The 23,557-nt window shown below is 39.1% G+C and overlaps 1 protein-coding gene across 7 annotated transcripts in view; it reads left to right on the top strand.

Annotated features, from left to right (window-relative positions):
* The window catches only part of si:dkey-220o5.5 (actin filament-associated protein 1-like 2), a 68,999-nt gene that overhangs the window by 27,377 nt on the left and 18,065 nt on the right, over nt 1-23,557 (top strand). For 2 of the 7 annotated variants that reach the window (XM_051903091.1, XM_051903093.1), the window contains exons 3-7: nt 649-782; nt 14,204-14,308; nt 20,255-20,351; nt 20,608-20,819; nt 22,533-22,709. In XM_051903091.1, the coding sequence (XP_051759051.1) occupies nt 649-782; nt 14,204-14,308; nt 20,255-20,351; nt 20,608-20,819; nt 22,533-22,709 (725 nt within the window). Of the gene's footprint in view, nt 1-336; nt 416-648; nt 783-14,203; nt 14,309-20,254; nt 20,352-20,607; nt 20,820-22,532; nt 22,710-23,557 lie in introns of all 7 variants that reach the window. The other 5 variants (XM_051903096.1, XM_051903092.1, XM_051903097.1 and 2 more) reach the window with 5 other exon arrangements.

The following is a 23,557-nucleotide window of genomic DNA, read 5'->3' as shown; positions in this document are numbered from 1 at the left end:
CTGTAGTCCGTGTAGCAAAACATTGACAATAGCAGACCGTGAGTGTGGTGTGCATCTCAGTCAGCTCCCAACGTGAATCAGTCAGTGACCTTGACATCACTACACAAGTATTACAAATGTTTGTTGATCAAAATTATTCATTACTATTGTTTTTGTTTGTTTGTTTTTTTAGTTAATTTTTCATACTTGTTAATCTTTAATGGTAATTCATTTCCCCGTACAAAGATTGCACTTTTGTTAAACGTCCCATATGATCACTGCAGCACAGCTCCAACAAAGCTGTCATGGTTTATACTGTTTTTTTTTTTTTTTCATATATGTCTGGAAACACTGCAGATTCACCTGCAGCTGTAGTGATTGAGCTGAACTGAACTTTGTCCATTTGCGGGATATAGAGAGTCAGTGCAAGGTCATGGTAAGATTGGGGGGACAGATGTTCAATTCATAGACCGCTACTCTCATATAACCTTAGATATAAAAAGGTCATCTTTACCACTATATCTTTAAGATTTTTATAGTATGTAAATGACTTTTGCTGTTATGGATGTCAAACCTCTTCATACTTCAGTTTATAGCTCCACTTTGGGTTTTGGGTTCTTTTCTGTATAAATAAATAAAAATTGTATGTGTTTATATTTTTATGTTTAGCAGAGGATGCAGAGTACATGATTATGAACTGTCCCTCTGGAGGCCCCAGTGATCTCAGGGAAAGCACCACCGCTGAGGCTCATTTGACAGAGGAACCTCTTTCAGTCACCTCTACTGAACGACTGCAGCAAGGGGTGAGTCCAGCCCTCCAGCCATCATGACTCCATGATTTGATATAACACTGAAAGATTTATTGACATGGTATGAACTCTAAATAGAATGTTACAGCTTTTAAGTACTTGCTCTTCAAAGAAAGATTTTTATTTTGTATGAGAGCCAATTTTACATATAAGCAAATATTATTTGAGTTGGTATGGACCCTGTTTACTTACTCATTCCTCATAGTCTTATCATGCACCATTTATCAGTTCATAGTCAGTTTTCCAAATAAAAATGTCTTTCTAATCTTTCATCACAATGTAATTACTGCTCCAGTCAGATCACGTCACCAACCTTTATTTTTCAGCCAGCCCCTCCAACTCAGTCATATAGCCCTACATTTTAATTTTAGTTTGAGTTTTAGTACTTTTTTAAGGTGTTTTTGTCCTTTTTATTAGTTTTTATATTTCTATTTAGCTTTAATTTTTTTATTTCAGTTTCAGTTTTAGTCATTTTAGTACTTCAACTTAAAGCTAATTTTATTTCATTTAGTTGCCGAGGCAGCATTTCCATTTTTTTTTAAGTTTACGCTTTTCATCCAGTGTTTGCATTTTATTTTATTTTATTTCAGCTATATTTCAATTAACACAGTTACTACATATTAAAAATATTAGGGACAATTTTTTTTGTATTATTAAAGCATCAATTTATTTAACAGTTTAGTTGTTCTCTATGGGTGCTTCTCTATCGGAAGGCTGTGTCCTAGTCAGGTTGCATATCAAGGCTGCCACATTATCAAGCGATGTCAAAGGCCATCTCAATTTGAAGTATTCATGGAAGGCAGCCTTTGTTTCACGTCCTTCATTTTGAAGAATGCATTAAGCATATCCTATGCACCCTCCAGTCACCCACAATCCTTTGCACACATTCGAATTCACTAAAAAAATTTTTGCAAAAAATGAATCTGTACTGAACTCGTCCAATTTTGAAAGCATTATGGTTTTTTTTTGTTTGTTTGTTTTTGTTTTGTTGTAAATTAATCATATAATGCAAAATTGTTCATGTAAACCGCTGGGAGACCACAGACAGTTGTAATTAACTGTTTTCAAAATTAATTTTAGCAGTATTTTCGCACCATCAGTACAAGGGTACAAACATTGTAGCCATACAGACTTATTGTACTAGCCTATTTTATTCTAGCATTTAATGGTAAGGAGGTAAACCTGTTACTTTATCATTAAATATAACACTGCTGAAACGCTGTATGGATCAAACAGCATCCAGGACTGGAACTATTCATTTATCATAGAAAATCTATAATAATGTAGTTTTAACTTAACTCTGAAGTCTCGCTCACAAGCAGCCAACTACAGGCCTTGATGAATGAAAGAGTTATTGTCCAACAGCAAAAGTGTTATTAGCTTGTATGTCATATGCTTGTGTCTTTTAACAGTCTGAGGTTGTTATATTATAATTTACAAATATTTTGCTCATATGTTGCTTTACCATGCAAAACAACATTGTGACATTTGCCAAAACACTGTCTGAATGGACACCCGCTGCCAGGCATTAAAAGCTGTTTTATGTGTATGTGGGGGTATTTGAATCACAGTGGAGAATTCCAGAAATGCATTATAATGATGTCACGTACTGTACTGGCTGTAGTAAGCGCACAATGCAGGAGATCCAAAAAAAAAACTTTATTTAACAACACTAACACTCAGGATATTTCACAACCATGTAGACTCAAACGATACTGGACAAGGAACAGACAGAGCTCAGGGTTTAAATGCACAGGGAACGACAATTAACAGAATTAGAAACAGATGTGGAACTAATGAGTAACTAAGGAAACTAACAGGCAAACAAAAGTCAGGCAAATCATAACAGGGAACAGAATGAAAACGAAAACGAATTAACAGAACAAAACAGAATGAGACCTTTACAGAAATTCCCCTACCGGAAGTCCAACTAACAAAATCTAACTGAGGATGGAGGGAGGAGGTTTTGGAGGAGGACAAGGGGCTGGCGAAGGGTAGACCACAGGAGGAGATGATGGTGGGAGAAACCAGGGCGGCGATGATGGCGGGAGGAGCCAGGGAGAATACGAGAGCAGGAGGAGCCAAGTGGGGACCCAGACCACAGCCATGACGAAGGCCCATGGTGGAGTCAAAGGATGAAGGAGCCATGGTGAAACGGATGGAGCTGATTGAAGTAAAGACCCAGGCAGAGCTGATGAGCCCATATGACAATGGATCTGGAGACCGAGGCGGAGCCGCAGCGACGAGCGTCTGAGGTGGACCAAGGGTGCCAGAGGACTGAGGCGTAACCTGTGGGACCGAGGACAAAGGCAGAGCTTGAGGAAAGGCGAAGCCCAATGGAGCTGAAGGCCCGTAAGTCCATGCCACAGGCAGAGTGACAACTGACCAAGGCGAAGTCGGAGGGACGTAGGAGCTCGGTGGAGCCATAAGGACGATAGTCCCAGGTGGAGCCGACTGATCGACAAGCCAAGGTGGAGTGATGAGCTAGGTGGAGCCAGGGGATCCTCTTGCGAAGGCGGAGCGGGAGACCAGAAGACCCAGGGCAGATCCACGCAGCAGAGTGGAGTCAGAGGAGGAGCCGAGGGACTGAAGGGAAACAGCAGAGTCGGGGCCAAAGGACTGGCTGTCTTTGGTAGAGAAGGTGGGAAAGGGAGGCTGGGTGGGTCATTGAAGATGCAGGAGACTTGAGGCTGGGCGGGACCAGCGGAGATACTAGATCTCGGGGAAAATCCTCTTGCAATATGCATTTACACCCACTGTAAATGTTTCTCTTTGTGAAGTTTGGTTAGTGGTGGCTAAAATGCATCTTTACGCACAACTGCCAGCCTGCACGGAGAGCTTCTTGTGACTCCAGAGACACCAGCAGCTTCAAATACCTGTTTGCTGCTCAACACTGGCTTTTTTTTATAGCTGCCCTTTTAATACAATTAATTTTTTTGACAGGAACTTTCATTAATAAGCCTTTATCTGACCGAGTTCTGCTGTGCTCTAAATCACTCACAAATCTTTTGATAATTTGATAATCTCCATTCAGTTTTCACACAATATTAGTTGTTTTCATGCTTTTGCATAATATTGGACCATTTCATGCTTTTCATCTTCAGAAAGATCTTTCTTTCTCCCCATATTGCATGAGAACTGTGACTTGCTTAATAATGTGGAACAACCTCTAAGTAGGGTTTCCATAGACCTGGCAAATTATTTTGTCTGAGATTGATACCAGTTATCTAAAAAAACATGGATAAATAAACAAAGAAACATTTTCTTAGAAAAACTAAAATCTGAATGTTTATTGTACTGAAATCTTACTGATATGTCACTTGCATAATAATTTGGAACACGGTGTACACAGGGAAAGGTAATTAACAGAATTAGAAACAGATGGAGAACTTAAGGCTGATTTATACTTCTGCGTCGTGTGTACGCCTTATTTAACGTGTAGGCTGTGTGTAGCATGCGTAGCCTACGGTGAAGCCTGACGTGCAGCTATTCAGAAATTTAACAACACATCAATTCTACGCGGACCGCAAGCGCTGTGATTGGTCTGGTAGAACCCCTCCCTCAGGTCAAAAAACTTGCGTGGAGCTAGCAGAGAAGAGTGAGCATTTTCAACTTCCATAGGAATTAAAAAACACTGTTTTTGTTTTAGGGGACACACGCCGTCAAACTGCAACAGAAGTCGTTGCCTATTTGCCGCCATCACTGCTGAAGCTTCTCTGACAACGTACATGATAAGCTGCTGCTTCTTCGGCTTTTGCCTTGATACTCAACATGACCGCAGACACTGCCTACTAGCGGTCTGCATGCATGCCAACGTGGACAATGACGCAGAAGTATAAATGAAAACAGACGCATAGCCTACGGCGCAGAGGCTCCGGCGTAGATTCGACACAGAAGTATAAATCAGTCTTAAAAAGTAACTAGGGAAACTAACAGGCAAACAGAGCTCAGGCAAACTGTAACAGGGAACAGAATGAAAACAAAACCAAAACAGAATGAGACCATTACAGATGTAATTCAGCCCGGTAACAGTGCAAACAACAGTGTGTCAAGGTCTTGGTGTATGAATAGGTTGTGTGATGACAACAAGATATCAAATATAACATTCCAGTGGTTCCCCCTGATTGATTCATGGTGAAAAAACAACAATAGCAGCACTTGCTTCAAGGATAGAATCCACCTCCAAATTATGAGTGAAATTAATTTTCATTTGTTGTAAGAATAGGGGATTGTGTTGTGTGCAAACTTTATTTTATTTTATTTTAACTTTATTACAAATTGCAGCATCATACATTGTTTAAAAATAAGAAAGAAAACAGACTTTAGTTAATTAATACTGTCACAACCAGCATCTTCTAACAGCTTTTACCTCAATGGACAATTTTTCCACTTGAAATTAATGGTCGCTCTGAATTTTTTGTTTGTTGCTTTAGCCAGTATGACAGCCATCTTGGACTTTGACTGGTCATGTGATCTGAACATATCGGCCCCCCTGAGGTGACTTGCTTCATGTAAAATAAATCAGCTTTTATAAGGTTACTGATATTATGTGTACTTAATTTTAAACTGATTTTAAAAGTATCAGTCATTTCTTTAGTAAAAAAAAAAAATGTCCATGAGGAAAAAATTATTTTTGCTTAAAATTATAATAAAATAATAATAATCAAAAAGTTTGTGAACCCCTTGCAGAATCTGTGAAAATGTGAAAAATTTTAACAAAATAAAAGAGATAATACAAAATGCATGTTATTTTTTATTTAGTACTGTCCTGATTAAGATATTTTACATAAAAGATGTTTACATATAATTCACAAGACAAAAAAATAGCTGAATTTATTAAAATGACCCCGTTCAAAAGTTTGTGAACCATTGATTCTTAATACTGTGTGTGGTTACCTGGATGATCCACAACTGTTTTTTTTTGTTTTTGTTTTGTGAGGGTTGTTCATGAGTCCCTTGTTTGCTCTGAGCAGTTAAACTGAGCTCTGTCCTTCAGAAAAATCCTCCAGGTCCTGCAGATTATTCAGATTTCCAGCATCTTTTGCATATTTGAACCCTTTCCAGCAGTGACTGTATGATTTTGATATCCATTTTTTCACACTGAGGACAATTGAGGGGCTCAAACACAACTATTAAAAAAGGTTCAAACATTCACTGATGCTCCAGAAGGAAACACGATGCATTAAGAGTCGGGGAGTGAAAACTTTTGAACAGGATGAAGATGTCCAAATTTTTCTTATTTTGTTTAAATATCAATTTGCTTCATTTAGTACTGCCCTTTGGAAGCAACAGAAGATACCTACATGTTTCCCGGAGACAAATTAAGTACAATTTACCTTGATCTTCAAATTCAAAAAGTTTTCACCCCCCGGCTCTTAATGCATCATGTTTCCTTCTGGAGCATCAGTGAATGTTTGAACCTTTTTTAATAGTTGTGTTTGAGTCCCTCAGTTGTCCTCAGTGTGAAAAGATGGATCTCAAAATCATACAGTCACTGCTGGAAAGGGTTCAAATATGGAAAAAAATGCTTGAAATCTGAAGAATCTGCAGGACCTGGTGGATTTTTCTGAAGAACGCTGGGCAATTTAACTGCTCAGAACAAACAAGGGACTTATGAGCAACTGTCACAAAACAAACAAACAGTTGTAGATCATTCAGGTAACCACACACAGTATTAGAAATCAATGGTTCACAAACTTTTGAATGGGGGTCATTTTAATAAATTCAGCTATTTCTTTGTCTTGTGAATTATATGTAAACATCTTTTATGTAAAATATCTTAATCAGGACAGTACTAAATAAAAAATAACATGCATTTTGTATTATCTCTTATTTTGTTAAAATTTTTCACATTTTCACAGATTCTGCAAGGGGTTCACAAACTTTCAAGTGGCACTGTATGTATAAAATGTATGCTAAATGTACATTTCAGAAGTTTGGGGTGGGTAAAAATTTTTTGAAAGAAGTCTCTTATACTCACCAAGGCTGCATTTATTTAGTCAAAAATACAGTAAAAACAGTAATATTGTAAAATATTACTCATCTTTGTACACAAAACAAGCACACAACAGAAACTTTTGTTTAACTTCTTTTTTCCTGTTACTGATTTACTCCTCTTTTTTTTTTAATCCAAGGCATTTAATGATTTGAGATCAAAGCATGGCAAAATTCACTATTTAACACAATATGTGTCTTATAAACACTCAGATACATTAGTAAATGACTGATTAAAGGATTAGTTCACTTCAGAGTTAAAATTTCCTGATAATTTACTCACCCCCATGTCATCCAAGATGTTTATGTCTTTCTTTCCTCAGTAGAAAAGAAATTAAGGTTTTTGAGGGAAAACATTCCAGGATTTTTCTCTATATCGTGGACTTCACTGGGGTACAATGGGTTGAAGGTCCAAATTGCAGTTTCAACGCAACTTCAAAGGGCTCTACATGATTCCAGCCGAGGAATAAGGGTCTTGTCTAGCAAAACGATCGGTCATTTTCTAAAAGAATAAAAATTTATATACTTTTTAATGCTTGTCTTGCACTAACTCTGTGATGCACGACGCATTACGTAATCACATCAGAAAGGTGCTCAAGAAACATTTCTTATTATCAATGTTACAAATAAATATGCTGATTGATATTTGTGGTAATGGTTATCATTTTTTACAGGATTCTTTGATGAATATAAATTTTAAAAGAACAGCATTTTTTTAAAATAGAAATCTTCTGTAACATTATAAATGTCTTTACTGTCACTTTTGAAGTATTTTTAGAGGATGGTAAAAGTAATGGGGCCCGGGACTAAATTGTTATGTTTTCCACCTGGGCCAATAAGTACCCTGTACTTTTGAGGTCCTTAGTGGTCCCTTCCTGTGACAGGGCCCGGGGCAATGTTCCCAACTGTTGAGTGTGGTGGTGTGCCTCAATATTTTTGACATAGACATGTGTAAGGGATATAGATGTATAATATAATGAATACCTTAAAAACATCATGGTGTGTGTATGTGCCATGATGTGTATTTTAGAGTACACTAGTGTTTGATGGTGTTGTAATGTATACTCTGGGGCTCATTACAGTGTGTACTTGCACTGTGATGTGTATTTTAAGAGACACTAGCTCTATGGCCATAATAACAGGGCAGATGGGCAGGCTGCACACTAGTGGTTACGAGGCCCAGAGCGCCGGAGTTGGACCAAATCTTGTGTTGTGGCCACCTGATGAGTATCTCCCAGCTTCAGCGTAGCCTCACTGTGGTCTTCCCCCTCATCTCACCCAAGGGTTGTGCAGGGCACAAGGTCAGAGGTCAAATCTTGCCTCGTAACAAAGGTCTTTCAAGTGGGCAATCAGATATAAACAACAGGGACAGAAAGTACTAAAAGAGAAGAGCATCGCTGGATGAGGAATCGCTATGAAAACTCACTCATGGCTGTTAAGAAGACAGAGCAGTTAAGGCGTGTCACATTAGCAAAATTTCTGTAAAATTTCGAGAGCAGCAAATGTCCAATTGTCCATTGTCGATAGTATAGCGATGCATGAAGCACAGCTCACACAGAAATCATTTTCAACCCAAGCAGCTTTCTTTTGGTCAAAGCAGCAAATTCGTGTGACCAACTTGAACATGAGTGGAAATCTTTCCTCATGTGAAATTCCACATTGAATTGATTCTTATATAATGTGTTAGATGTTATTTATACCAGTGTATCATTAATATAATATTATAGTTGTTGTTAATAGTATGAATTTGATTTTATTTATTTATTTAGAAATATTGCCTTGGTAACTAGCTGAAATAAAAATGTTTTTTCCATTTAACATATTTTGCATATTTTTAAAATGGTTTTAGTTAACGATGAAAACCCTGATTTCAGTAAGGACCACTTTTGAGAATAATACATTTATTGACAATTCTTGAATTTGGCGAAAGGCTTAGGCTTTAAGGGGCTCAGCTGCCATACTAGACAGTTTAAGATACATCCTTAAGGCATAAATCCCCCACCCTGACAATAACCAAATATTTCTAAGCTATATACATACACAGAAGAAATACAACAATTACAAATAATATTGACAAGTAATTCAGTCATAATATTTCTAAGAAGAAATCCAAATGCTGTATTATGGAGATGCTAGGAGGTGAAGGGGTGGAGGTGGGTGCAAATGTCTGTGCGACAGACTGAAGAGCATGCATTTGAATAGGCTTAAATACGGTTGTTGATTAGAGTAGGTGGAGTAATTGATCAGCTGAGCGTCAGCTGATATAGTTAGCGATCAGTGGTCTGCCTGAGCTACGCTTGAATTCCAGTTGGTCGCTCAAGCTCTTTTTATACAGATAAAACAGTATGCAATCATAACATATTCAGTGTATATTTATTAAAATAACAAATGGATGCTGCCTTATTGGGACATTAGTGAAAATCTCAAAATGCTGTTATTTTATGTGACACAAACATTTTTAAAGAATGTTCGCACAATCGTTTTCCATACAATGACAGTTCATACACTCTTAGAAGAAAAGGTTCTATATAGAACTTTGTCAGGCACTTTTAGGGGTTCCCATCATTGGATCATTTTAAGGATTTAGTTTTAATTAAGAGGGCTTTCACATTTGGCACGTTTGCTGCAGTCTGAATCCGAGTGCAATTGCTCCCTGGTGCATTTGTCATCTTACGTCATCACAAATGTGCACGGTGCATAATAGAAAACAAAACGCGGGTCAGCATATCATGGGTTTTTTTTGTATCAATTTTGTGCTATTTTGCACAGTAGAGTGAATGACACTTGCATCTACTGTATGTGCGTTGCATGAAGGCGAATTTCCGCTGCTTGCAAACAGACTCTATTAAGGAGACAGCTGATTGCGAACCATTCATTTGCCACTCAGATTGCACTCACTTTTACACTTAGATTGCACTTTTACACTGCACTCACTCTCAAGCACATCTGAGGTAAATCATCACCACTGTCACCCCCTACATGTGTTTTGTTGAATTAATGACATCGTCATCGGCTAAACAAGCGTGAATTGAATCACAGTTCCATTGCAACCAAGCTCAGACCACTTCCTACCAGTAGTCTCGGGTTTGGTACCACAGTGCGCTCACAGGTCCACATGACAGCTTTTACATTACCATTTTTTCATTAAAACCATGCCCTGTTTCGAACTAAACTGCAAGTGTTATAGCACCCTAATTTTGTGTTAATTCATTTTTTTTTTTTTTAATTAAAAATGAATTAAACAGCTCGTAAACCTTCATCACTAAAATTTTAATAACCTGTTAAACATAAAAGTATCATGCAATTTAAGACATTTCACCTTTATATAGAAAGTTTTTGGCATAAAGGGCTCTTTAAAATTGAGTCAGGAACCCTAGGGATCTATATAGAAACCCATTGAACCTTTTTTTCTAAGAGTGATAGGCTGACAATCTAAAAAAAATGACAAAGAACACCATAAAAGTGTTTAATGTGACCTGCATGCACAGTATTTTGAGTTTTCTAAAACCATACAACAGACAAATGTTGACTGAAAGTCTTTTCTGTTGCTGGACAGTAAATGGAATTCAATGTATACAGTTTTTTTTTATTCGCTTTAGTACTATTTTCACAAGTAAGGTGTACATTTTCAAAACTCCTAGTACAAAAATCCAAACTGTGATCACTGTGAACTGTAATCACCTGGAACCAGTGTTGGGGGTAACGCATTACAAGTAACTTGAGTTATTTAATCAGATTACTTTTTCAAGTAACTAGTAAAGTAATGCATTACTTTTTCAATTTACAACAAAATATCTAAGTTACTTTTTCAAATAAGTAACACAAGTTACTTTTTCACATTTATTGACTGACAGCTCTGCTTGTCCACATGTTGAGAGAAATAAAGGGCAGAGCTGTTATGTGTGCTGAGTAAACATGATGTTATTGTAGTTCTAGACTAAATGTGAGCATCTCACTTGCATGAAAGCATTCAGTATTCCTCAAAATGAATAAAAACAGTAAAAAAACAATCTCAGAATTTTATGCAAACCTGTAATAATTATCTATATTAAATTACACAAATATACTTTATGTATTTAATCTCACTTTATTAATCAGTGTCTTTGCTGCTGACCTTCAATGATCTAATTCAACCATACTAATAAGCAAAAATTACTTTAGATTAGATTTAGAAATAGGAGTGTTGAACTTCCTGTATCCTATACTTCTTTAATCCAGAATGGCAGCACAGCTGAAAGGTTTGTTTGAGCTGCACCCTCTACTGTACAGGTGCAAATATGCATTTCCTTCAGCCTGAGGCTTATTCATTTCACTTTTGGTGTGAAAGGGTCTTAACATTTGCCAAAAATAGAACTTTTTTGTTGTTATTAAAGAACAAATAAGCAAGCCCAGCCCAGGTAAGAAAAAGTAACGCAAAAGTAATGTAACGCATTACTTTTCATAAAAAGTAACTAAATAACGCAATTAGTTACTTTTTTAGGGAGTAACGCAATATTGTAATGCATTACTTTTAAAAGTAACTTCCCCATCACTGCTTGTAACACAGCTAGTCATTCTTTCAAAACCTGATCTCATGCTTTCATTCTAGTTGTACATATTTTTATTCTACATAATCACTGTTTCAAAACACAAGATCATTGTGATATGTAACGGGAACATTTGGTTTAATCACCGAAACACAACAGTATGATCTTCTTTCAGTTTAGTTCTTTTAACAATCAGTTAATTCAATAGCAAACAATGCAAGATACATGTTTCAAATCACCCTTGTTGCTGAAATTATTACAGTTACACAGGCTACATTAGAAAATACACTTAAATTACCTAACTTACATAATTGACATAAAATCCATAATGTTTGTAATAGTATCTATTCAGTGTGTTATCAAAAGGTGTGATGAAGTTATGAAATGGCCATGAGGTTTTGTGCTAGAACAGAGCTTGCTGCCAATAAATCTTCTCACTGTGCCATATGTGTCACGGTCACCATCTATCTCACCTTCCCTGAACTCCATTTCCCATCATCCCTCCTTCTGCTCACCTGCTCACGTTCAGCAATCACCTGCACCTGATCTCATCACCTCATCAGCACAGCAGCATTTAAGCATACACTTCACCCTAGCACTTTGTCTGGTCTCCTTGAGAAGGAGGTCTCCTTACCCGCTACACTTACCCGCTACACTTACCTCTGGATTGTTTATACGTTATTCCTCCATCAGCTCACCTGATCCTCTGTGCCTCCTTCGTCTCCCTAATCTCCTGTGTCTCCAGCGTCTTCTCCTCCGGACTCCAACAACTCTCCACTCACCTTGCCGAAGTGTGTGCCCGGCTGCTCGTATCCACGACCTCCTCCACCCACCTGCAAACAAGGAACTATCAGTATTATCATTCATTATTTCATTCCTGCTTTGACTACCATACTCACCTGCCTGTTTGCTTTACCTGCCACATTCAATAAAACTCTCATATTCATTTCTGCGTCGTTGTGAGTCTGTGTTATGTAACAGAAGACCAGACCCACTAAAAAGATGAGTAGCAATGAAAGCGAAGTGTGGGAATTCGCTGGACAGATCGCGGCGGCGGCACAATCCAGCCGCGATCTGTTTACCTACACTGCAAAATTCTGCATTCTCATCCAGAACAGCCTCTTGGAAGACGAGACTATAAAGGCTTTGTATAGGATTGGGGCCAACTATGTCAACCCCCGGGAACTCCCCGATCTTGCTGGGTTGGACTGGAGAGAGGCCATCTCCATATGTTGGGAAAGCTTCATTCCCTCATATGCTTTCCAGCCAGCCCAAGAGCCTAATCCTAAGATGGCCGCCAGTCAGAACTCCCGTCCCAAGATGGCCGCCTTTCCAGAGTCCCATCCCAAGATGGCCGCCTTTCCAGAGTCTTGTCCCAAGATGGCTGCCTTTCCAGAGTATCGTCCCAAGATGGCTGCAATCCCAGAGCCTCGTCCCAAGATGGCCGCCATTCCAGAGCCTCTTTCCAAGATGGCCCCCACTCCTGGGCCTCTTCCCAAGATGACCGCCACTCCTGAGCCTCTTCCCAAGATGGCCACCACTCCTGAGCCTCTTCCCAAGATGGCCGCCATATCTGAGCCCTCAGCCAAAATGGCTGTCACGTCTAAGCCGTCAGCCAAAATGGCCAGATATAGCTCCAGCCCCTGACCAGAGTCCAGATATGGCTCCAGCCCCTGACCAGAGTCCAGATATGGCTCCAGCCCCTGACCAGAGTCCAGATATGGCTCCAGCCCCTGACCAGAGTCCAGATATGGCTCCAGCCCCTGACCAGAGTCCAGATATGGCTCCAGCCCCTGACCAGAGTCCAGATATGGCTCCAGCCCCTGACCAGAGTCCAGATATGGCTCCAGCCCCTGACCAGAGTCCAGATATGGCTCCAGCCCCTGACCAGAGTCCAGATATGGCTCCAGCCCCTGACCAGAGTCCAGATATGGCTCCAGCCCCTGACCAGAGTCCAGATATGGCTCAGCCCCTGAGACTGCTCCAGTGTCTTCTCCGGCCCCTGAGTCCGCTTCAGTGTCTTCTCCGGCCCCTGAGTCCTCTTCAGTGTCTTCTACGGCCCCTGAGTCCTCTTCAGTGTCTTCTACGGCCCCTGAGTCCTCTTCAGTGTCTTCTACGGCCCCTGAGTCCTCTTCAGTGTCTTCTACGGCCCCTGAGTCCGCTTCAGTGTCTTCTACGGCCCCTGAGCCCGCTCCAGTGTCTTATCCAGTCCCTGAGTCCGCTCCAGACTCCGTTCCAGTCCCTGAGTCCTCTCCAGTGTCTTCTCCAGCCCATGAGCCCGCTCAACAGTCCACTCTAGCCCTTAAACCCATAGCATTTGGGGGGTGCATATACCCGTGGCCGTAGTGGCCATGCCTGGGGTCTGGGCCAAGGCCAAGGAGGCCGCACTGCCATGGCACCCTGAACTGCCTGATCCGCCATGGCACTCTGGATGACCAGCTCCTTCCGGGTCACCTGAGTTGCCGGCTCTGCCCTGGAGGCTTCATATCTACCTGCACTGTCACCATCACCCTCCTGTCAAGACTCCAGGAAGCCCGCCCTCCCTCCCTCCCTCCCTGGTTGTTCCATCTACGCCGCAAGGACGCGCCTACCGGGACGGGGGAGTAATGTCACGGTCACCATCTATCTCACCTTCCCTGAACTCCATTTCAAATCATCCCTCCTTCTGCTCACCTGCTCACGCTCAGCAATCACCTTCACCTGATCTCCATCACCTCATCAGCACAGCAGCATTTAAGCACACACTTCACTCTAGCACTTTGTCTGGTCTCATTCGTTTTAAGAAGGATGCACTTACCTGCTACACTTACCTCTGGATTGTTTATACGTTATTCCTCCATCGTCTCTCCTGATCCTCTGTGTCTCCTTCGTCTCCCTAATCTCCTGTGTCTCCAGCATCTTCTCTTCCGGACTCCAGCGACTCTTCACTCACCTCGCCAAAGTGTGTGCCCGGCTGCTCATATCCATGACCTCCTCCAACCACCTGCAAAACAAAGAACTGTCAGTATTATCATTCATTATTGCATTCCTGCTTTGACTACCATACTCACCTGACTGTTTGCTTTACCTGCCACATTCAATAAAACTCTCATATTCATTTCTACATTGTTGTGAGTCTGTGTTGCGTAACAATATGACTGAATCTATACTGTAGTTGACCTTTATAAGGGTGAGTTATAGTAATTTCTATAGTAGTTTCTACCATGGTAATCTGTTTACAGTATCACATGGCATACTGTAATGTAAAATGTTGTAATTGATACTAAGAGTTTTGAAAATTTACCAATTGCATGTGAAAATTGCGCCAAAGCAATTTTAAAAAAACTAACACGGAATAGAAGTTTGAGTGAAGAAATTATCACAATTATACACTAGAATGTACTTCTCAAGCTATCGTATGATTTCAGAAGACTTGGAATATAATGCACAACTCATTCAGACTATAGTTTTTTTTCCTTTTTTTCATTTCTTGACAACCATTATGACTATGAAATGTAATTGTATGCAACTTGCAATGCATAAATATTATAATTTCTCATTTTTTATTTCACTGACAAAATAACAGCAGGCTGGATTGAAATGACTTGAGGGCAAGCAAAAAATGACAATTTTCATTTTTAGGTGAATTGTTCTTCTAATGACGTCACTATATGTCCTCTGCACTGTTTTCTTCTCACAACCCAGCATGGGCATTTCTAGATCATGGCAATTAAGTGCAATAGGAAGTTCACCTAATTCCAGAACCCTGAGCAAAATCAAAAGCTTGTTTGAAAAAGATTGAGGGGGAGGAAGTGAGGGGGACGGGCCATATCTTTAACAGGAAATGCCATGTTTAAACGAGAGGCCCTTCTTGGTGACCCAACTCTGCAGTATGATTGGCTAGAAGGAAAGAAGGGAGGAAGTGGACTTTGGGAGGATAATTATTGCTGTCTACGTGATATAGGACAATGATAGAGTGATAGAGAGATGGATTGATAGGGCAACCGCTCAGAGGGAAAGGAAGTCGGATGGTGCAAGGAGGATCTCCTGGGAGGTGTGGGAGGGATGAGGTCACCAGCCAAGTGTGCGCCAAAATCTTGGGGTTTCCATGCCAACCAGATGGTCTCAGTCCTGTGAGCATGAGCACATTGAGCCCACAGATTGGGCACGTATGCATGTTTTCGATATTACGGCTGCTGGGCATGTGAGGGGGCTTAGAGTATATACTGATAATGACCAGGAAAAAAAATTTATCCTTATTTGTGCATGTTTAACAGAATAGCTCTTGAAGTTAGCACAAAATCTACTGTTGATCATATTTAATTTTCCTTTCAATTAAACCATCAAAATACGAGAAAATATTTTACATTTTTTAAATATTTTAAATATTAGAGAAGAACAAAACAATGGACTTGACATAAGCTCAGTTTGACAGGGTTAAAATGACCTGCATGTTTTGATGTGTGTTTGCCTGTACAATGACACCAGAAGCTCTCTTCATTTAATTAAGATCTTTTAAATTGTTAAAATGAAAGGAGGTAAACATGGAATGTGCAGTAAATGTTTACAAGCTTAGTGAGCATTCAGGACCACTTCTACCTCCGCTACCCATCATAAAAGTGTCGCAAAGGTTTTTTTTTTTTTTTTTTTTACTATTCCAAACATTGGCACACAATCTACAATGATGCATTTTCAGGGAATAGTGGTTTATTCACTCTTTAAAGTCAAAATGAGCTACAAACAGCAATTCACATGGACTATTTTCTTATTTTTTTTCTCTTCTAGCTTCATACATAGTTCTTATCATTTTTTATCCTTGCTTTTGGCATCCCTTACAAATGTTTTCCAGTCTTACATCTATATTTCTCTCTGGGTCTCTATCCCTTGTTCTCTCACATACACGTGAACACACAAAAACTCCTTTCATCTTTCATTCACAGATATGTATCTGATCCCCAGAGCTGTACACGCTGTGCTCTCAAACTCAACCACACCTCCCCCCAAGAGCGAAAGAGGGTAAACAGAAAGAATGAAAATATGCAAGAGATAAAACAGAAGAAACACTCAGGAAAAAAATTTAACATTCTGAAATTCTTGAGTCACACATCCATGTTCCAACATAGAGGCACAAAATTGAAGATGGGTTAAAAACACTTGCTTCAAGTCAGTCTGTTTTAGTCTATTGTTTATGTTAATTTTCTGCTGGTTACAAGCATATTCTTAACAAATGTTAAAGCAGGACATGACTTTAATCAAGCTATAAATATCAATCAAGCAATACAACAACAATACTAATAACAGCCAACATAAATGGTTCAATAATATCCTTATGGCATTTGTATTCAATTGTGTTTTAAAAATGCTTTTGTTGTAAGTACACTTCACTTTTTTTTCTTTCTTTTTTTTCTTTGTGGGGATTTCTCTTTTGGAGGTTATGCCAATGCACTTCCCAAGGAAAACTCTTATTGAATCTTGAAAAACATCAAGTTAAGGCGAATGGGAATTACTTGAACTTGAAGAGTACAGAACTTAAGACCTTAAAAATTCTGTTTTCTGCTTTTGTCTTTTGGTTTTCGACTCCCAGAAGGCTTTGTTTCAGTGCCACTGATTTTCCCTCAATGTCCGACTACAAATTACTGACCCCATTGCAGACCACAGCCATTGTCTTTCAGCTGTGCTCCTCTAGAACAGTCTGCACCATACTCTCATAAACACTGTGGACCGACTGACCCTTACTACAACTAAAAACATAGTCTCTCTCTCTCTCTCTCTCTTCCTATAAATGCTACGCTGCACTTAAACTCTGGGTTTTAAGCTCCATATGAGAAAGATTTCAGCTCAGTTTTGTCTTCCTCTCTGTAAACCTCAGATACAGTGCCTCTCATGTGCACATTCAGGTGATCACTCTGGCCAGCTGTGTTGCTGTCATTTATAGCTGTGTGGTTTGCCATAAGCAGCTCATGTGAGTTGTGATTGATCAGGGTCCAGATTTTGTTGTGTGGTCTTCACTGTGGCTTTGCCTCTACAATGTTGATTTATATATACAGTATCTCACAGAAGTGAGTACACCCCTCACATTTTTGTAAATATTTTATTATATCTTTTCATGTAACCACACTGAAGAAATGACACTTTGCTACAAAATAAAGTAGTGAGTGTACAGCTTGTATAACAGTGCAAATTTGCTGTCCCCTCAAAATAACTCAACACACAGCCATTAATGTCTAAACCGCTGGCCACAAAAGTGAGTACACCCCCATACAGCGGTTTAACAGGACAGGTTCCACTCAGAACAGGCCTCGCCATGGTCGACCAAAGAAGTTGCTGCAGAGGTTGAAGGGGTGGGGGGTCAGCCTGTCAGTGCTCAGACCATACGCCGCACACTGCATCAAATTGGTCTGCATGGCTGTCGTCCCAGAAGGAAGCCTCTTCTAAAGATGATGCACAAGAAAGCCTGCAAACAGTTTGCTGAAGACAAGCAGACTAAGGACATGGATTACTGAAACCATGTCCTGTGGTCTGATGAGACCAAGATAAACTTATTTGGTTCAGATGGTGTCAAGCGTGCATGGCGGCAACCAGGTGAGGAGTACAAAGACAAGCGTGTCTTGCCTACAGTCAAGCATGGTGGTGGGCTGCATGAGTGCTGCTGGCACTGGGGAGCTACAGTTTATTGAGGGAACCATGAATGCCAACATGTACTGTGACATACTGAAGCAGAGCATGATCCCCTCCCTTCGGAGACTGGGCCGCAGGGCAGTATTCCAACATGATAACAACCCCAAACACACCTCCTAGACGACCACTGCCTTGCTAAAGAAGCTGAGGGTACCTAAACCCTATTGAGCATCTGTGGGGCATCCTCAAATGGAAGGTGGAAGAGTGCAAGGCCTTTAACATCCACCAGCTCCGTGATGTTGTCATGGAGGAGTGGAAGAGGGCTCTAGTAGCAACCTGTGAAGCTCTGATGAACTCCATGCCCAAGAGGGTTAAGGCAGTGCTGGAAAATAATGGTGGCCACACAAAATATTGACACTTTGGGCCCAACTTGGACATTTTCACTTAGGGATGTATTCACTTTTGTGGCCAGCGGTTTAGACATTAATGGCTGTGTGTTGGGTTATTTTGAGGGGACAGCAAATTTACACTGTTATACAAGCTGTACACTCACTACTTTACATTGTAGCAAAGTGTCATTTCTTCAGTGTTGTCACATGAAAAGATATAATAAAGATAAAAATATTTACAAAAATGTGAGGGGTGTACTCACTTCTGTGAGATACTGTGTATATATATATATATATATATATATATGTAGAATATGTGTGTGTCGCACCTATTCATATATGTACGGGAGCCGGATGTTTGTAAATGGACATGGTAAAGGGGGTGGAGACCTAGGAGGGAAGAGCGGGTTTTAGGTTCTGTTCGGAGACGGATAAAAACCAGTTCATTACAAAGTTATCACACGACGCCTCTGTTTTGTGCACATCTACAATATATATATATATATATATATATATATATATGTATATGTGTGTGTATATATATATATATATATATATGTATATGTGTGTGTATATATATATATATATATATATATATATATATATATATATATATACAGTTGCAAGAAAAAGTATGTGAACCACTTGCAGAATCTGTGAAAATGTGCAAAATTTTAACAAAATAAGAGACATCATACAAAATGCATGTTATATTTTATTTAGTACTGTCCTGAGTAAGATATTTTACATAAAAGATGTTTACATATAATCCATAAGACAAAAAAATAGCTGTATTTATTAAAATGACCCAGTTTAAAAGTATGTGAACCATTGATTCTTAATACTGTGTGTCATTACCTGGATGATCTACGACTGTTTTTTTTTTGTTGTGTGATGGTTGTTCATGAGTCCCTTGTTTGTTCTGAACAGTTAAACTGGGCTCTGTTCTTCAGAAAAAATCTCCAGGTCCCAAAAATTCTTCAGTTTTCCACCATCTTTTGCATATTTTAACCCTTTACAACAGTGACTGAATGATTTTGAGATCCATCTTTTCACATGGAGGACAACTGAGGGACTCAAACACAACTATTAAAAAAGGTTCAAACATTCACTGATGCTTCAGAAGGAAACACGATGCATTAAGAGTCGGGGAGTGAAAACTTTTGAACAACTTTTGATTCGCTTGAATATCTTTTTTCTTTTTTCATTTAGTACTGCCCTTCGGAAGAAACAGAAAATACTTGCATGTTTCCCGGAAGACAAATTAAATACAATTTACCTTGATCTTCAAATTCCAAATGTTTTCACCCCCCATCTATTAATGCATCATGTTTTTTTCTGGAGCATCAGTGAATGTTTGAACCTTTTTTAAAAGTTGTGTTTGTCCCCCAGTTGTCCTCAGTGTGAAAAGACGGATCTCAAAATCATTCAGTCACTGCTGGAAAGGGTTCAAATATGCAAAAAATGCTGGAAAACTGAAGAATATGCAGGACCTGGAGATTTTTTCTGAAGAACAGAGCTCAGTTTAACTGCTCAGGACAAACTTCTTCTCAAAAAATCTTACTCAGGACAGAAAAATAACATGCATTTTGTATTATCTCCCTTATTTTGTTAAAATTATTAACATTTTCACAGATTCTGCAAGTGGTTCACATACTTTTTCTTGCAACTGTGTATATATATAATATAGGGTCAGTTAAAAAAAGAAAGAAATTAATACCTTTATTCACCAAGGATGAATTAAATTAATCGAAAGAGAAATGTATAATGTTATTTCAAATCAATGTTATTCTTTTAAAATTTCCACAAAATTATGAAGCGGCACAACTGCTACTGCAAAATGTATTAAAATAGAAAACAGTTATTTTAAATTGTAGTAATATTTCACACTATTATTTTACTGTATTTTTGACAAATTCAGATGCTGATCAAAAATGCTTTTCTTTGTGTGTGTTTTCAGTCTATAAGTTCTGCTGTCCCCCCACACCCCCCATGTTTAGAGGATGAGGACTGTTATGAGGAGGCAGAACCGTTTGTCCCGGCCAGTCAGACTACAGGTCAGTGTAACAGCTGACTAATATAAGACAAGTAGCTGAATATTACAATGAATATCACAATTTTAAAGCAGCTGCTTTTGCAGTTCATTTTTAAAGCGATAGTTCTGTCATTTACTTACCTTCGTGTCATTCCAAAGCTGCACAAATTTTTTTTTTTACATGGCACAAGAGACGATTCAGCAGTTTAATAAATCAACTGATAGCCACGTGTGAGATTAAAAACATTGTAATGCTAAAATCTCTATCTTTGCCTCAGATAAAGTGGACTCAGACAGCAGTCATTACGAGTCGTACGGTGAAGAGGAGGAAGAGTTTGTGAAGGACAGAGCTCACTACATCCAGTGGAGCTCCTCTCAGCCCTGCTTAAGACCCGTGCCAGAGTCACGCATTTGCGGATACCTTTGGAGGAAGAAGTGGTTGGGTCAGTGGACCCGCCAGCTCTTCATTATTAAGCACGACTCACTACTGGTGAGAGCCTCAGTCCAAAAATATGCTTCTATTCCAAACTGCTTTGCTATTTTGTTAACACAGGCATCTCCCATTTATAGGTAGTGCTTTTCTATTAGGGCTGGGCATTGAGACAAATTTCACAATTCGATTTTGATTCAATTTGATTCGATTCAATATTGATTAATTTGGGCCTATCATACAGTATATGAATTTCCTCAAGGAAAACAATACTGTATCTCTCAACTAATTCTGTAACCTTTACAGGGAACCCCAGTTGGTACATCACTATAATATTAAGAGCCAGATTTACTAAATGGGTCAAATTAGCGTGAGAGCGCAAATGTGCCAATGGGAGTGGCAAGTTTTGCGCGTGATCTACTGCTGACGCGCAGATTAAAGAACACAGATGCAGTCAAATCATTTACATAATGACCAACGCAATCTACCAAGGGCAGTGCAAAAGCGTTGGGTTGCAAATAAGCAGAGCTGATGTGCGGGTCGACACAGGCACGACTTGTTACTTGTTATCTGACAAACATGTACACATACATATATATATATATATATATATATATATATATATATATATATATATATATATATACATATATATATATATACATATATATATATTGCCAAAAGTATTGGGACACCCCTCCAAATCATTGAATTCAGGTGGGTCGCTCTCAGGAGCTCTGTGAATTCAAGTGTGGTACCGTGATAGGTTGCCACCTGTGCAATAAGTCAAGTCAAGTCAAGTCACCTTTATATAGCACTTTTTACAATGCAGATTGTGTCAAAACAGCTTTACAGTGATAACTGGTATATAATTTTTGGCTGCACAGCAGCTCTTAAAGAAAATGGTGTCATTGTCCAGCTTAAGTAAATTCAGTATTGATTCATTCCGTTGTAAGAATCAATAGTTATTAATTTAGTTAATTTATCCATATCAGCACTGGAGTAAACATTGATGTCATCATCCAGCTCAGTTCAGTTCACATACAATGGTGTCGATGCAGGCAGATCAAAACATTGTTGAATATCAAATGTCAAGTGTCCCCAACTAAACAAGCCAAAGGCCATCTAAAGAGTGCTGAGAAAGTCCATTCGTGAAATTTCCTCACTACTAGTAACAACAATTGCAGCCATGTCGCAAAATGGGTTAAAACATGCTTTTTTTGGCCGTTAAATAATGGCGCAAATACCAGTAAATTGACTAGCGAAACATTTGTAGCAAATTAGTTCAAAAGAAATATGAATAATTAATTGTAACTAGTTATAATTAATTATAAATATTTGGATCAGTTAATAGAATTAACTTAATGTAGTAAAATTTATATTATAATCAATTAACCTGTTTGTCCAGTGAACACTAGGTTAATTGTTTATTAATTCTAAGAAATGTTCATTTCCGGGTTATGGGAAATAACATTCTTACTGTATAGTACTACTCAGAGCATGTAGTCAAAATCTGCATGATTAGGGACTCCAGTATATGAGCATGAAACACGGACAACTCTAGAGTTCAACTAATTGCATTTAAAATTGCAACTAATTGCAACTACAACACATTTTCATTTACTGTAATTATAAATTACATGCAGTTAAGTGTCTAAAAACATTGCATTCAATCTACATCCGTCTTCTATTTACATTTTTTACATCTTTACAAAGAACTGCATGTTGTAAGTTACTATTCAGTTTTGTAATACATGCATTTTTCTCTGGCAGTGTTTTAAGTGTGCTAAAGACTTACACCCTCTACTGGAGCTAAACCTCACGGGTTGCTACGTGGTCTACAAATCTAAAAACAGCAAGAAGATGCAGCACGAGCTGAAGGTGGTGGCTAATGCTGACACAGTCATCTTGGGCTTCCAGAGCAGCACGCAGGCTGAAGAGTGGAGGAAGGTCTGATCAAGTCTAAACTTAAGACTTACGTTTACATTAAAATTAAAGTCGCAATGAAATGGAAGTAACGACAGATCTTTTCTTCTATATTGTGACGTACACTCACCGGCCACTTTATTAGATACAACTTTCAACTGCTTGTTAATGCAAATATCTAATCAGCCAAACACATGGCAACAACTCAATGCATTTAGATATGTAGACAAGGTCAAGATGATCTGATGAAGTCCAAACTGAGTATCAGAATGAAGAAGAATGGTGATTTAAGTGACTTTAAATGTGACATGGTTGTTGGTGCCAGACGGGCTGGTCTTGAGTATTTCAGAAACTGCTGATCTACTGGGATTTTCATACACAGCCATCTCTAACTGAATGGTAGTTCTATGGGCGAAAATGTCTTGTTGATGCCAGAGGTCAGAGGAGAATGGCCAGACTGTTTTGAGCTGATAGAGCAATAGTAATAGTTTGAGCAATAGTAACTCAAACAACCACTCGTTACAACCAAGGTATGCAGAAGAGCATCTCTAAACGCACAACACGTCGAACCTCGAAGCAGATGCGCTACAGCAGCAGAAGACTACACTGGCTGCCACTTCTGTCAGCTAAGAACAGGAAACTGAGGCTGCAATTTGCACAGGTTCACAAAAATTGGACAATACGTTGCCTTGTCCGATAAGTCTCGAGTTCTGCTGCAACATTCAGATGGTAGGGTCAGAATTCGACGTAAACCGCATGAACGCATGGATCCATCCTGCCTTGTATGAACGGTTCAGGCTGCTGCTGGAGGTGTATTGGTGTGGGGATATTTTCTTGGCACACTTTGGGCCCCTTAGTACCAATTTTAAATG

The sequence above is a fragment of the Ctenopharyngodon idella genome, chromosome 8 (genome assembly GCF_019924925.1).
Source record: "Ctenopharyngodon idella isolate HZGC_01 chromosome 8, HZGC01, whole genome shotgun sequence".
Taxonomy (NCBI): domain Eukaryota; kingdom Metazoa; phylum Chordata; class Actinopteri; order Cypriniformes; family Xenocyprididae; genus Ctenopharyngodon; species Ctenopharyngodon idella.
Note: the sequence above shows the minus strand (reverse complement) of the source record. Positions and strands in the feature narration are given on the sequence as shown.